The sequence below is a fragment of the Mus pahari genome, chromosome 7, assembly GCF_900095145.1.
Source record: "Mus pahari chromosome 7, PAHARI_EIJ_v1.1, whole genome shotgun sequence".
Lineage (NCBI taxonomy): Eukaryota > Metazoa > Chordata > Mammalia > Rodentia > Muridae > Mus > Mus pahari.
In genome coordinates, this window is record NC_034596.1 from 73,664,359 (window position 1) to 73,679,891 (window position 15,533).

Genomic DNA, 15,533 nt, shown 5'->3' on the forward strand with positions numbered 1-15,533 from the left:
GGGGGGGAGGGGGGGATAGGGAACTTTCGGGATAGCAGGGGGAGGGGGGGATAGGGAACTTTCGGGATAGCATTTGAAATGTAAATAAAGAAAATAATAATAATAAAAAAGAAATTGTCAATCCATAAATGATTTTATAACTGAAATCACTTAGTTGGAGAGCATTAGTTGAAGGATAATCCTGACTTGGTCAGTCTGATGTTTATCTGCATCATTTTGAGACATAAATATAAATCAATTCATTAAAATTCATTATTTTAAAAATATAAAGATTCATTAAGATTTATTAAAAACTTCATTTTTGACATCCACACTCTTATAACTGTGGTCAGACTCAGAAACACATTGAATCTAAGCCATAAGATTAGCAAAATGCTGTTTTTTCTAGAAAGTTATTTGTTCTTTGTAGGTCCTATTTTGAATATTTCTGTCATATTTAAGTTTGTTTCAGTTATCCTTATGCTTTGGAATATTCACTGCTAACAAGTTTGTAGATAGAAAATTATTGAACTTGAAAAATTTAGAAATCATGATATATCTATAGATATAAACTAGAAGTTACCTTATAGTTAGGACATTCAGCATACATAACCACCTTTAGCAATCATTATTTTAACAAATCATTTTCCTGAACTCTCTCTCAGTTTTCACATAGAAATTTCAAAGTAGACATTAGCGTACAGTTAATATAAATTGTATTTGATCATCTATCTAGACCTTGAAAGCATTTTGTATACTTTTCTAGTATTTAAAAATCCAGTCTTCAAGAGAATCTATTTGATAGTCACTTAAAAATACCAATTACAAGGCTTAAAATCATTTAACAAGAGAATCAAAATAGAGCTTGTAATTTTTCTAGAGGAAAATGTGTATGTGTGAGTCCTTTTCAAACTGAGATGATTTTCTTTAGATTTTTTTTTACAGGAAAAATACTTCTAGAATTGAATGGGGAGAGGCAAGGCATGTCATTGAGCATGCTAAGGCATAGAATGCCCCCTGTAGTAAAGAATTGTCTAGCCCAAAGTTATTTAGTGGGTAAGTAAGACGTTAATCTGTTTTGTCCAAGAATGGACTCATTTCTGAAATCCTGACTGAAGTAGAATCCCTGGATCAAAGCTAAACTAGACTATGTGGTGATTATGCATTGTGGTAGGGGGTGAAAAAAATTAAAAAAAAAAATACTGCTTTATTGTCACCAAAGTCTGGGTGTTCTGGAAGAGTCTGGATAATTACAGGTTGAAGTACAGACCTGATTTTGATATTTCAGTCTATATTTCATTAAGAAACAGCTCAAATAGAATTTTTGAGTTTTTGGAAAAATATTCTTACTAAAGAGAATTAAGTTTTTCTATAAGCTTTTCAATTAGTGTATATAAATACTAAAATTTTTATTGGATTTTTTTATTTGCTTTTCAAATGTTATCCCCTTTCCAGATTACCGCCCCCCAAAACCTCCCATACCATCCTCCCTTCTCCTGCTTCTATGAGGGTGTACCCCCACCCACCCACCCACCCACTTCTGCCTCTATGCCTTTGTTCCCCTACACTGGGGCACTGAACCTTCAGAGGACCAACGGCCTCTCCTTCCCATTGATGACTGACAAGGCCATCCTCTACTACATATGCAGCTGGAGCCATGAGTCCCTCCATGTGTATTCCCTGGTTGGTAGTTTAGTCCCTGGAAGCTCTGGACAGTCTGGTTGGTTGATGATGTTGCTATCCCTGTGGGGTTGCACACCCCTTCAGCTTCTTCCGTCCTTTCTATAACTCTTCATTGAGGACCCCCGTGTTCATTCCAATGGTTGGATGCCAGCATCTGCCTCTATATTTGTCGGGCTCTGGCAGAGCCTCTCAGGAGACAGCTATATCAGGCTCCTGTCAACATGCACTTCGTGGCATCCACTATAGTATCTTCGTTTGGTGGCTGGATATGGGATGGATCCTCAGGTGGGCAGTCTCTGGATGGCCTTTCCTTCAGTCTCTGCTCCACACTTTGTCTCTGTATTTCCTCTCGTGAGTATTTTGTTCTCCCTTCTAAGAAGCACTGGAGCATCCATACTTTTGTCTTCCCTCTTCTTGAGCTTCATGTGGTCTGTGAATTGTATCTTGGGTATTCCGAGCTTCTAGGCTAATATCCACTTATCAGGAATAAAAAAGGAATAAAAAATAATAATTTTTAGTGCATAACTATAGCAATTTAAAAAAAAAAAAAGAATTGATAAAACTTGTTTGACTTACCAGATGGAACTATTTGTCACAAATAATCATGGGCACATGCTTATTTTTATATATGCTGAAGGAAGTACAGGAAATTAATTACTGTTTCCCATTCAGATTAGACTTGTAATCCAGAAAATGCTGTTCCTTTCTACTTTTTCCCAATCTGCATTTGGTGTGGGGGCTGGGAGGGAAGCGATACTCAGAACTGTTTCTAGTAACTGCTCTCTATCTCCAAAATTTCTAGTTCTGGATAAATCTTTATTAAACTTTATAGATCTTTATTACCATGTTGAATTTTTCATTCATTTTCTTAAACAAAACCTGATGAATTTATACTTTCAATTTTACAATGCTTTTGGTAAGACTTTGTTTTTCACAAACATAATGTTTGACTACTATTTGTAACATCAAGCTCTATGTGATCTAGGTTCATGGGTTAATACGAATGTATATAAGCTTTGTGTTAAAGATAATATGTAAGCTTTAGGCAAAGATCCTTCCTATATCTACACGGAATATGGAGCCTTTTTCTGTTTAAAACATACCACATTAGATTAATAGGTTAAAACAAAATTTGAAGTAAACAACATGAATTACCTTTTCAATTTTTCTACTGGTATACTTTCTGCTTTTGACATAGTCACAATTATTAGTGTGTCTCATTATTTACTTTTTCAAAGTAAATAAATCATGTTTCTTGTATTGTGTGAAACAACAGTGTTAACTATTTAAGTAGAGAATGCACATGTATTTAAACTGAGTCACCATAAATTAAAACTTCTGATTTCTTTTTTCCCTAGGCTAAATAGTACATTTTTAAAAACAGTATTCATGAAATCCAGTAGAGAACTGCTTTAGTGAAGTGTCACACTATGGGAAGATACTATCACACATTAAATATATACATGGAAAAGTGAGCAGCAGCACGGTCATGCATAGGAATATTTTATTTAAATTAACAACAAGTTTTATGTCCATGCATTTAGTGCTGACCACTAGAGATTTCATGTTCTATCAGGGGCGCATACCTGGATAAATTCAATTCTTTCTTTCTCAGAAAAAAAATTGATTGTCTATAGCTCTTCACCTAGGGGTGGGGCCTTGTGAAATGTTCCCCAGACCACACTGCCATTTCATTAATGTCATTGCATGGGTATTGTCTAGGCAGTCATGCTGATGAGGTTTCAGTGATGCAGCATATTTGCATACAACTTTGATGCCAGCACTCAGGTTTGTATACAATGGAACGGCATCATTCATCTCCTTTTATACGAGCTTTCTTCTAATTTTCTTGTGTGTGTGGAGGTAAGGGTGAGGGTTCAAGTGCTTACAGTCACCAGAAATATACAACATAGAGTGTTGTCCTTCTTTAATAGCTCTCCACAGTCCCTTTTTTTTATTATTCTTTATTCCTTTTTTACAGTCCAGACTTCATCCCCCTCCTGGTCTGCCCCCCCAACCACTCCCCATCCATACCTCCTCCCCCTTGTCTCCAAGGGGATGTCCCCACTCCCCCACCCCAACCCCATCAGGCCTCCTTACTCCCTGGGGTTAGGAGCATATCTTCTCTCACTGAGGCCAGACCAGACAGTCCTCTGCTGTCTATGTGTCGGGGGTGTCCAATCAGCTAGTGTATGCTGCCTGGTTGGTGTTCAGCTTCTGAGAGATTGCAGAGGTCCAGGTCAGTTGAGACTGCTGGTCTTCCCATGGGGCTGCCCTCCTCCTCCTCAGCTTCTTCCAGCTTTCCCCCAATTTCAACCACAAGTCCTCAGCTTCCATCCATTGGTTAGATGCTAGTATCTACATGTGACTCTTTCAGCTGCTTGTTAGACCTCTCAGAGGCCTGCCATGCTAGGCTTCTGTCTGTAAGCACACCACAGCATCAGTAAGGGTCAGGGCCCTGGGCCTCCCCTTGAGCTAGATCCCAATTTGGGCCTGTCACTGGACCTCCTTTCTCTCATGCTCTTCTTCATTTTTGTCCCTGTAGTTCCTTCAGACAAGAACAGTTCTGGATCAGAGCTTTTGACTGTGGGATGACAACCCCATCCCTCCACTTGATGCCCTGTCCTTCCACTGGAGGTGGACTCTTCAAGTTACCCCCTCCACTGTATTTCTTCTTTTTCATCATTTCTTCTATTAATGAATTCTATGACTAAGTCATAGAATATATAATATTCATAGTAAGTTTTTCAAACAATAGTTACATCATTTTCTTCACTCCTTTTCCTCCCTTCAAACCCTCTCATGTACCACCCACCCATCCTTGACTCTTAATCAAATTTGTAGCTTCTTTTTCTTTGTTGATCTCTCTGTCTGTCTGTCTAGCCACCTCTCTAAATATTAATTTTATGTTTGTATATATTCAGAAATACATAATACAACTTTCTTAGTAAATATAATGTTCCATATATGTATATGATCTCACGGGTATTTGAAGTTGTATTACCAGTTGAGGACTTCCCTGGGGAAGACCATTCATCCAGCTCTCTGCATTCCCTTTACTGCTTTGTCCAGAACTGAGACCTTCCATGTTAGCATGTCCATTGATGTCGTCCTTTGCTCAGGTATTGTTTAGGCAACACGACTGCTTATGTGATTTTTATAGAGTTTTGGATGAGTAAGTGGGCAAATAGATGGATGGATTATAGCAAAAAGAAAGAAACAAAAAAAGCCTAATGGTAAATGCATTATATCATAGAATTTTCTTTGTAGATTTGAAAACTACCCTGCTAACAAAGTTACGTATACAATACAATATTATTAATAAAAATTCATTGCATTGTATATTAGTACTCCTGAAATTATTCCATTCCCTCCTCAATAGCTACATATGACTTACTTGTAGATTTATTTTTTATTTTATTTGTATGTGTATGCATGCAAGTGGGGGCTGTGGGAATGCATGTGCACACTCACATCACATGTGAACAGGTGTCATGGAGGCTAGAAGAGGTTGTAGGATCCCCTGGAAATGTATGTTGCAGATAGTTGTGAACTGCCTGCAAGTGTCCTGAGAACCAAATTCATACTCTCTAAAAGCTACAAGTTCTTACCATGCCTGTCAAGTTACACACACCAAAAGTTACACAGATTTACACCTCATAGTTATATGAAGTGGGGCTGGGTGATGGCTTGATGGTTAAGAATACTTTTTTAAAATACTTATCCCACCCCTTGGGTTTGCATAACTGGGACTGGATAATATTTATATAGATGTCAGCCTCTAGTGATAGTCAAGGGCCAATTGGTAAAAACCTATTCTTTTCTCGTTCAAGAAACAGCAGAAATTATTTTAACAGTTTTGAATCTACTATAATCCATTCAAAACATTCATTTCTAGGTTTTATTATGTTTACATTAGCCTCAGTCAGTATTCTCTTTCACTGAGTCTTACCGGGCCAGCATATAGAAATGACTGGATATTTCAAAACTACAGCTAGACAGAGAAGATACAAACATCACTTGAGAGACAAAAATCATATTGTTAAGTCTAATCTTTAGTATGCCACCAGATACTTACAGAGGTTGCCACAGAACTGATTATTATGGCAAATTTTGAAATATAGAAATTCAAGTAACATGTTTGCTTCAATGTGAAGACATCAGGAAAATATACCTGTACTTATTAAGTTACCTATTTTTACCCAATTTGTCTTCTCACTAGGTCTGTATTTAATTCTAGTGAAGTATTCTCACATTTATATCATCTATAAAGTTGAATGTAAAATGTTCACTGAAAATCAGGGTGTCACACATCCCTGTCATCAACTATGATTTTCAAGTATGCTCTTTAAGTATCATAGGTATCAGCTGAAAATTGCTTAAAATGGCAATTCTGAAGCCCTATCCATACATTATAAATTGAAGCATGTTAGAATCATGCCCAAGTATCTGCATTATAGCAAAGTTTCTAGAAGATGTTGATGTACACTACATTTTGAGAACTGTTGCCCTAACCATATTCATCTTGATGGCATAACAAAGTTATCACCATCCAGTATGTGGTGTTTCTGTTATGCTTCTGTACTCACCACATAATCTTTGGTATTTATGGTTATTTATTCATCACATGGCATTGTCGTATTTGTTAGCAGGATGCTTTATAAAATCTACCTAGTCAAGTAGCAAGTATGTGAATACAAATAAAATTATTGCACTGTTTTGGTTTGTTTTATTTTCATTTGGTTAGGTTTGGTTTGGTTTTTTGAGACAGGGTTTCTCTGTGTAGCCCTGGTTGTCCTGGAACTCAGTAGACCAGGCTGGCCTGGAACTCAGAAATCCACCTGCCTCTGCCTCCCAAGTACTGGGATTAAAGGCGTGTGTGCACCACCACTGCCTGGCTATTCCACTGTTAATAGGAGTATGCCTATATAATTAAGTAAAGCACTACACTAGAAGATTCTTCATGGCATCACTTTACATTTGCAATTATTTAGACTTAGTTATGTGTTCTATTAATATTAAAAGTCATATCATTTTATCAATAACTTTTTAATATCATTTCCCAATGAAGTTAAAGAGTGAGCGTGAATTTCATCAAGAACTCTAAATTATTTATGGTACAGTTTTTTAGTTTATAAAAATTAGCAGCCTTTGAAGGGTATTTTGGACTTTAATGTTATCTTCAAACTATAAAAATGAAGGAAGGCAAGTATGCTCACCCCTATACCACCAACACATAAACAATAAAGGAAATTGCAGTGTTTCTCAAGGGCAGTTAAGATTTCATTGTTAAGAATATATTTAAAGACTGAACATGGTGCTACATACTTGAAACTCAGCATTTAGAAAGCTGAGGTTAAGGCCTGCTTGGACCACTTAGTGTGTTCCAAGCTAGCCTAAGCTACATAGGAAAACCTGTCAAGAAAAAGTAGATTATTTTCAAGTTAAATACTTAAACAAAGGAAGTAGGTGTTTCCTAAACATCATTAATTTGCAACTGACTAGTTCCTAAACCATAATCTAAAACAGAAACCCTAATTTCTTTTTTTTAAAGAGTTGTTGTTGTTTTTTGTTGTTTGTTTGGTTGGTTGGTTTTGGTTTTGGTTTTTCTGAGACAGGGTTTTTTTCTGTGTAGCCCTGGAACTCACTTTGTAGACCAGGCTGGCCTCGAACTCAGAAATCCGCCTGCCTCTGCTTCCCCTAATTTCTACTATACGTTTTCAAAAAAGTAATTGATTAATTTAGAGCTTATAATTACAAAAATCTGAAATAGTACCATAAAACAATTATATAAAATTATCTCAAACTCTTAATGTCATCTTTTTAGCACTGATAATGGTTTATGTAAACACAATCGCAGGTGCAGATGGTTCTTATCTTTATTCTACTATTACTTGCGATTAAAAGTGATAGAGATGTTTTCTTACAACCTCTCTTCTGTTTGGATTTTCTAGTGTCTTAATATATTTTGTCTTGTTTTATTCTGAATTAGGTTTTATTTTCTTGCTTTATGCTTTGTTGTACTTTTCATATATGGCTGTAGATATTTGCATTCAGCTTTTGCCCTCGTTCCTGTCTTTCCAATACACACCTTAATTGGCTTTTGCTCTCTAAAGGTCAGAGAGAGCATTTCAGTATTGTTCCTTCACTAGCCAACACTTTCATGGTTGAATTATTGTTGTAAATTCCATATTATTTCAACTCTGCTTCTCAACTATTGATTATAAATATACATGTTTTCCAATTATCTGTTAATCTGATACAATCAAATCTGTAAGGTTATAAGTTGAAATGGAAAATAGGAACTGAAAACAATTACTTTTCTTGAATATCCATTCTATACTAGATTGCTTATATCTCATCATCATCATCTTAAAAGATGTAGTTATATTTTATTCATAAATATGTTGAAACTCAGAAAGATTATTTCCATTTATTTCACAAAACAAATGTGCAGTAAAGCCAAATTTCAAATCTAGATAAGTGCATTTGTTTATTTTATGTTCCACTAATATTTATTGAGGATATGCCACATGTTACCCATTGTGCCATGTGATGCAACAGGTCAAAGCCCTATTCTCTTAGAAACTAACTATGGAGTAGCATTGTCTTCACATATGAGTTCTTGACCATACCAATCATTTTAAAATAAGGAACTAACTCAAAATACATTATAGCATTGTATGGAAAAATGCATTTGTCACAAATCTAAAATAGATCTTGTAGATGATGTATTTAAGAATGCCCTACTGGACCCTGATATAGCGGCCTCTTGTGAGGCTATGTCAGTGCCTAGCAAACACAGAAGTGGATGCTCACAGAACACAGGGCCCCCAATGGAAGAGCTAGAGAAAGTACCCAAGGAACTGAAGGGGGCTGCAACCCTGTAGGTGAAACAACAATATGAACTAACCAGTACTCCATGAGCTTGTGTCTCTAGCTGCATATGTAGCAGAAGATGGCCTAATCGGCTATCATTGGGAAGAGAGGCCCTTGGTCTTGCAAACTTTATATGACCCAGCACAGGGGAATGCCAGAGCCAAGAAGTGGGAGTTGGGGGGTAGGGGAGCAGGGGCAGGGGGAAGGTATAGGGAACTTTCGGGATAGCATTTGAAATGTAAATAAAGAAAATATCTAATAAAAAATTACAGGATTAAAAAAAAAAAAGAATGCCCTACTGTAAACACATTATGTTTCAGCCTCCCACCAACTCATCATGATTCATACCATTATAATTTCAAAGGAAACGTAACAATGCAGAGGACTATCCAGTCATAGTTAAGATCAAAAATTTCTTCTGCAGAGCCTCCTAAAGAAAATCAGTATAATATGAACATACCTCAGATACTCCATCGTATGAATAGAAATTTCACTGAAAGATTTGCACAAAAGTGGTTCCTAATAAAATATTTCTCTGGAAACTGAAATCCAGTGTTCTAGGAAACCCCATGATATATTTTAGAGAAACTTAAAAAAAAAAAAAAAAAAAAAAAGAACTTTATCTCTTCCATGCAATTTTCACATCATTAGTTAACTCTGGGTCACAGCTTATATGCTCAGTTTATTCAGTTCATCACTAGATTATCACAGCCTTTGAATTCTACTAAACAGGAATACCTAGTAAGTAGTGTTTCTTAAGTGGATAAGTATTGTTCCTTGCTCTCTCTATTTTAGATTAAATATACCCTCTTGGCTATCTGTGGGTATTTTTCTACTTGTCCTTAAAATGTTCTATTCTTCTTGAGGTGTACAATATGTATGTATATGTCAGTAGTTTTCCTTTTGCTAGAATAAAATACTGGAGAATGAATACTTTCAAAGAAAAAGTTTATTTATCTCATACTAAAAAAAGGCAGAAAGGAAACTGGCTGTATGCAGAAGATCATATGGCAAAATAAATAAATAAATAAATAAATAAATAAATAAATAAATAAGCCAGACTGATTCAGAGGTCAGTCTCTTTATATAAATTGTTCCCTTAACAACTGACTTCACAAGTGATAACACATCACCCTTGTACCAACTTTCAACATTGTCACACCAAGGTCCAAGTTACTAACGGGAATCTTTGGGAGATAAACTGTATTTAAACCCACTAAAAGTTAAGCTGTACTTATATAATGACTTTTTAAAGTGGGCAATGAACTACTAATTCTGCTAAAGAGGTCATTTCATATTATGCTCAACTTCCCTTTGCTTGATGTTTTTAGGACTTTAGATTTTTAGTTTCCTGGAAGTTTTAAACTTTAACAGAGCAGTTTATAACAGAAATAATGTCTCATATCATAAGACCTCAAATTTATATGGAATAGATTGATTTCAGACAATAAAAAATGAGGTAGACAGCTCATAGTTATTCAGCTTTAAACCTAAATAATAATCTATTTTAAAACTTTGAAATTCAGGTTTTTTTTTTTCCTACAGCCTGTGGTGCTCCCTCATTAAAGATTTCATTAAGAAGCAATCACTATTGTTACATATTATGCTATTCTTGGTGCAGTGAACCAGGAGATTTATCAGTTCTTGGAATCCCATATTTTACATGCATATTAAGACCAAATTACCCATTTACATATGTTCTAAAAATTACACTATGAGTTAGTATCATATACATACTTGATTTGCTTTAACTGTTTGATCAAGTATTTTCTTGGAGAAAACATTCAGCCATATAATATGCAGCCTTACTTAGAGCTGTAGCTCACTTCTGCTGAACAGTTGCAGTCACAACTTGTTTTCATTCTGTCATTGTTTATATTTTGTTTGTTTTCTGCATACTAGAATACTCAACTTTGCATGTTTTTTCTTCTTAGTCATTTCCAATTATTGTAACTATCTTCATTTGTATAAAGAGATTGCTAGAAATGGGTTAAGTCATGTGTTTTGTTCCTAATTTTAGCCTAAGGTTTATCTTTACCATTAAATGCAATATACAATCACGCCTCATATTCTGCAATTCTAGGGTATGGCCTTCATAAATACCAGTGTCTTGCAAACTAAAGGTTGAGGTAACCCTGTGCAGAGCAAGAACCATAATGCTATTTTTCCCAATATATTTTACCAAATATCTCTGTGTTGCATTTGGTAATTCTTCCTGTAGTCTAAACTTAGATTCATTAATTATTTTTATGTCTATTGATCAGACAACAGCCAATAAGATCAAGGCCTCCACTTGAAGTGCTGAAGGTTCAGATGATGATTAACATACTTTTGCAACACTGTATTTCATTATTATAACTTTTTAGATATGATGTGGTTAAAACACTAGGACAATGTAATCATAACTTTTATATGCACTCAGAAACCAAAAGGGTCATATGATATGCTTTATTGTTTTATTGGCTTAACAGTGGTAGTCTGAAACCAAACCTGGTATCTCCAAGGTATTGCTATTGTTGGAAAATATAGTATTTCTGTCTTCTTCACCAACTTAGTCCTGGTTTAAGTACTCTTCACTTTAACCACGTCATATCATAAATTCTTAGTATAGTAAATCCTATCACTTTATTTTTTTAATCCAGTAGCTAATTTGTATTGAAATTATAATTTTTTTCCAGCTGATATTTTTATCTTTTTAACCATGTTATAAAATCATAGAACTAGTAGGAATATATTTTAGAAGTATTTTTTTCAATAATAATAGGCAAAATGTGGATGTAGCATAGTGCCACAGCTAATACTGGAGTTCTTGCCTAGCATGCACAGGGTGTTGGGTTCCATCTTCAACTCCACAAGACAAAAAAACAAAAACCTTAAGAACAACCAACACTGGCACTCAGTTTTCTTACACATCTGAGATCTCAAAAACTGTCACAGCAATCTGAGGCTTCCTGGTTTGGACTTCAGGTTACCAGAGAAAATGGGTTTTCTATCAAATACTTTGAAACTATGAAGAAAAGAATAAGATGGGACTTGTAACATTCCTTGTATTTTCCTAGTCAATAGCTGATATTCAGTGATCCTGAAAATTTGAGCTGACTGACAATAAAAATCCAAATGTTTGAAGAACTTCAAAATACGGTTTACCTTAAAGTGAAACTTACGACTCTGCCTCTCTTCTTTTTTGGCTATTTCACTCAGTCTGCTATTTAATCTTTAATTACAGGCCACAAAAGAAGTAATAGAACGGGAAGCGCCAGGGATGGCCCTGGCAATGCTGATGGGATCACTTAATGTTACACCTCTGGGCATGCTCTCTAGGTAAGAAAGCCACCCACAAATTGCAAAGAAAGTGAACCTCCTGACTACAGATCAGTACCCTAGAATAGTATGTCTAAAAACTGTAGACAGAAGGCTTAGGTTCACTCCATTTTATCCAGAGTTAAGAGTCTTGGTCTCTGTAGCTATGTCTCAAGCAGATCCTTCTTTTTTTCTTTTTGGTTTCGTTTTTACCTTTGCTAAACTTAGGTACTGTTTTATCATTGCTGAATGTCATCAGTCCTAATGCATAAGAGTTGAATTAATTAAAATGTAAAATTATCCTTTTTGTGATTATTTATAATCACCAATTGATATTTATTAACTGTAACCTGGTGCTAGTTTAATACATAAACCAGCAAAATTTAATAAAATTACTTATGTCATATGTTAGGAACTTGATTTGAATTTACAAGGAGGCATATTTATGTGCAGTCATAAAAAGAATTCAATTCATATTGATAGTCTCCAGGTAATTTAGTATATTTAAATTGCTTTATTAAATCAGCATATTATTATATTAAATTAATATATTTAAAACTTTATTGGCATAGCTGGTGGCATTTATACTTTATCTGATGATTTCTTAGTATGTTAGCAAATCTTAGATTGTAATTCTATAAATAAGCATAATATACATCATTAAATATAAATCTGTTCATTTAGTCAGGGTCTCTTTTAATGATCTTTGAATAATAAACATTTAATCTTATGGTAGCCAAAAATATAAAACCTTGTAAATTTATAACTTTATAATCAGCATAGTCACTTATAGTCTGTGTGAAATATGACTATAAAAACTAAGGTACCCATTTAAATGTTATTCAAACTAGTTTTCCACTTATTTAGATTAAGTTTATATTTCATTAGTAGCAGTCATTGGAGTTATACTTATGAATGAATCATCAGTTATTATATTCTCTTTATTGTCATATGTACATAAAGTATTATAATGCTAAATTTAATAAATATAGATGAAATTAAATATGAGATATTATATATTTATAAAATTCACTTTTTAAGAATTTTACATGCTTCGATTATATTCTCCCATCCACCAACTTTCCCCATATCCTTCCCTTCCCACTCAACATTGTGTTCTTTTTTTCGCCCTCATTACAACCAATGTATATTGCACAAACACTCTTATGTGTATGCTCTGCCACTCGAACATAGTAGACTTAACCAGGGGCTACATTATAGAAAAGCAAATATCCCTCTCTCAAAAGCTGAGAATTGCCAGTAGCTTCTCATCTTAGGGTGTAATTTCATGCCCAACTCTCCTTTCCACACTTACATTTGGTTTGGCTTGGATCGGCACTGGTCTTATGCATGTTGTCATGCTGACTGAGTTCATATGAGGGTATGCCCTACTGTTTCCAGAAGACACCATTTCCTTTTCTTGTATCTATCTACTGCCGCTCATATAGTCTCTTCATTCTGTCTATAGCAATGATCCCTGAGCAAGCTAACATTCTTCTGTTTTTTACTTTTTGCTTGTTGGTCTTGTAAATCTCAACATAGGTCATCATCTACTGCAAAAAGACATTCTCTGATGAAGTTTTAGAGATATCTTAATTTATGGGTATAATATCATTGGGAGCTGAATACAATGCCTGCTTAACAAATGATATTAGTTTCTTACTTAGCATTTATTATTTATCTAGGTATAGGTTCTTGCCGCTATAATGATGCTAGATCGGATTTTGTCTTGGAGATTTGGCCTGAAATGCAAACAGAGAGTGGTTAGTTACTCCCATGGTATTGATGCCCGTATTGCGCAAGTGGACAGAGTCTTGCCAGGCCAGGCATTATTTGAGCTAATTGGGTTCCCAGCTCTAAGGAATCGATGCTTACTTTTCTCCTCTTGTAGCTTTTATAATACTAACTAGCACTATGAAAGCTATTTAAGTAGGATTGACACTTCCAGATCTGTGCCAGCTTGATTTCATCATGTTCTGTGACTCAAGCATGTGATATTTTCAGCAGCAAGTGATGGAAGTAACTAGCTACACTGACAATGGTCTGTGATGCCTGGGAGTCTTTGGTACCTTATTGACCAACAACTCTTAAAAAAAAATTGACCATTCCTGGTACATGAATTTTTATGTAAGTCTCTTTTATCCAGTAAGGGAACTGTTGCCCCATTATAGGGTAGTAGCATCCATATATAAGAAAACTGGGATTATTTTGCTGAGTTTTTTTTGGGGGGGTGGTTTTTTGTTATTGTCATTTTTGTTTGTTTGTTTTTGCATTTCCATGCCTTTTTCTATTTCATTTTTTTATTTTAATTGATTTTTTTACACTCCATATTTTATTCTACCCTCAGACTGTTCCACATGCCATACCTCCTCCCCACCTCCTGTCTCCACATGGATGTCCCCACCCCACACCCCATCTGACCTCTAAACTCCCTGGGGCCTCCAGTCTCTTGAAGGTTAGGTGCATCATCTCTGAATGAACACAGATCCAGCAGTCCTCTACTATATGTGTGTTGAGGACCTCATATCAGCTGGTGTATGCTGCCTGTTTGGTGGTCCAGTGTTTGAGAGATCTCAGGGGTTCAGATAGAAACTGCTGGTCCGCCTACAGGATCACCCTTCTCCTCAGCATCTTTCAACCTTCCCTAATTCAATAACAGAGGTCAGCTCATTCTGTCCATTAGTTGTGTGCAAATATCTGCATCTGACTCTTTCAGCTGTTTGTTTGGTCTTTATGATTCATGCTCTAAGACCAAGAATTGATAAATGTAACCTCATGAAACTGGAAAGCATCTGTAAGGCAAAGGACATAGTCAATTAGACAAATAGGCAACATGTAAATTGGGAAAAAAAGTCTTCATGAACCCCATATCCAACAGAGGGCTAATATCCAAAATATACAAAGAACTCAAGAAGTTAATCACCAAAAAGCCAAACAACCCAATCAAAAAAATGTGGGATAGATATAAACTTAGAGTTCCCAACTGAAGAATCTCTAATGGCTGAGAAACACCTAAATAAATGTTCAAAGTCCTTAGTGGTCAGCGAAATGTAAATCAAAACAATCCTGAAATTCCACCATACATCAATCAGAATAGCTAAGATCAAAACCTCAGATGACAACACATGTTGGAGAGGATGTAGAGAAAGAGGAACACTCCTCCATTGTCAGTGTGATTGCAAACTGGTACAACCACTCTGCAAATCATTCTGGAGGTTCCTCAGAAAATTGGAAATAGATCTACCTGAAGATCCACCTATACCACTCTTGGGAATATACCCCAAAGATGCCCTACCATGCCACAGGGGCACGAGTTCCACTATGTTCATAGCGGCCTTATTTGTGATAACCAGAAGCTGGAAACAACCTAGATGTCCCAAGGCAGAAGAATGGATACAGTAAATGTGGTTCATTTACAGAATAGAATACTACTCAGCTATTAAGAACAAGTACATCCTGAGTTTTGCAGGCAAATGAATGGAACTAGAAAATATTATCCTGAGTGAAGTAACTCAGACCCAAAAGGACATGCATGGTATGTACTCACTAATAAGTAGATATCAGCCCCCCCCCACACACACACACAAATTACAGAATACCCAAGATACAGTCCACAGAACTCAAAAAGTTCAACAAGCTGAAGTGCCCAAGTGAGGACACCTCAGTCCCACTTGGGAGAGAGAAGAAAGCAA

The 15,533-nt window shown here is 35.6% G+C and overlaps 1 protein-coding gene across 11 annotated transcripts in view; it reads left to right on the forward strand.

Annotated features, from left to right (window-relative positions):
* Window positions 1-15,533, forward strand: part of Gphn (gephyrin) — a 418,076-nt gene that overhangs the window by 193,780 nt on the left and 208,763 nt on the right. For all 11 annotated transcript variants that reach the window (XM_021201556.2, XM_021201558.2, XM_029541198.1 and 8 more), the window contains one exon: window positions 11,768-11,862. In XM_021201556.2, the coding sequence (XP_021057215.1) occupies window positions 11,768-11,862 (95 nt within the window). The remainder of the gene's footprint in view (window positions 1-11,767; window positions 11,863-15,533) is intronic.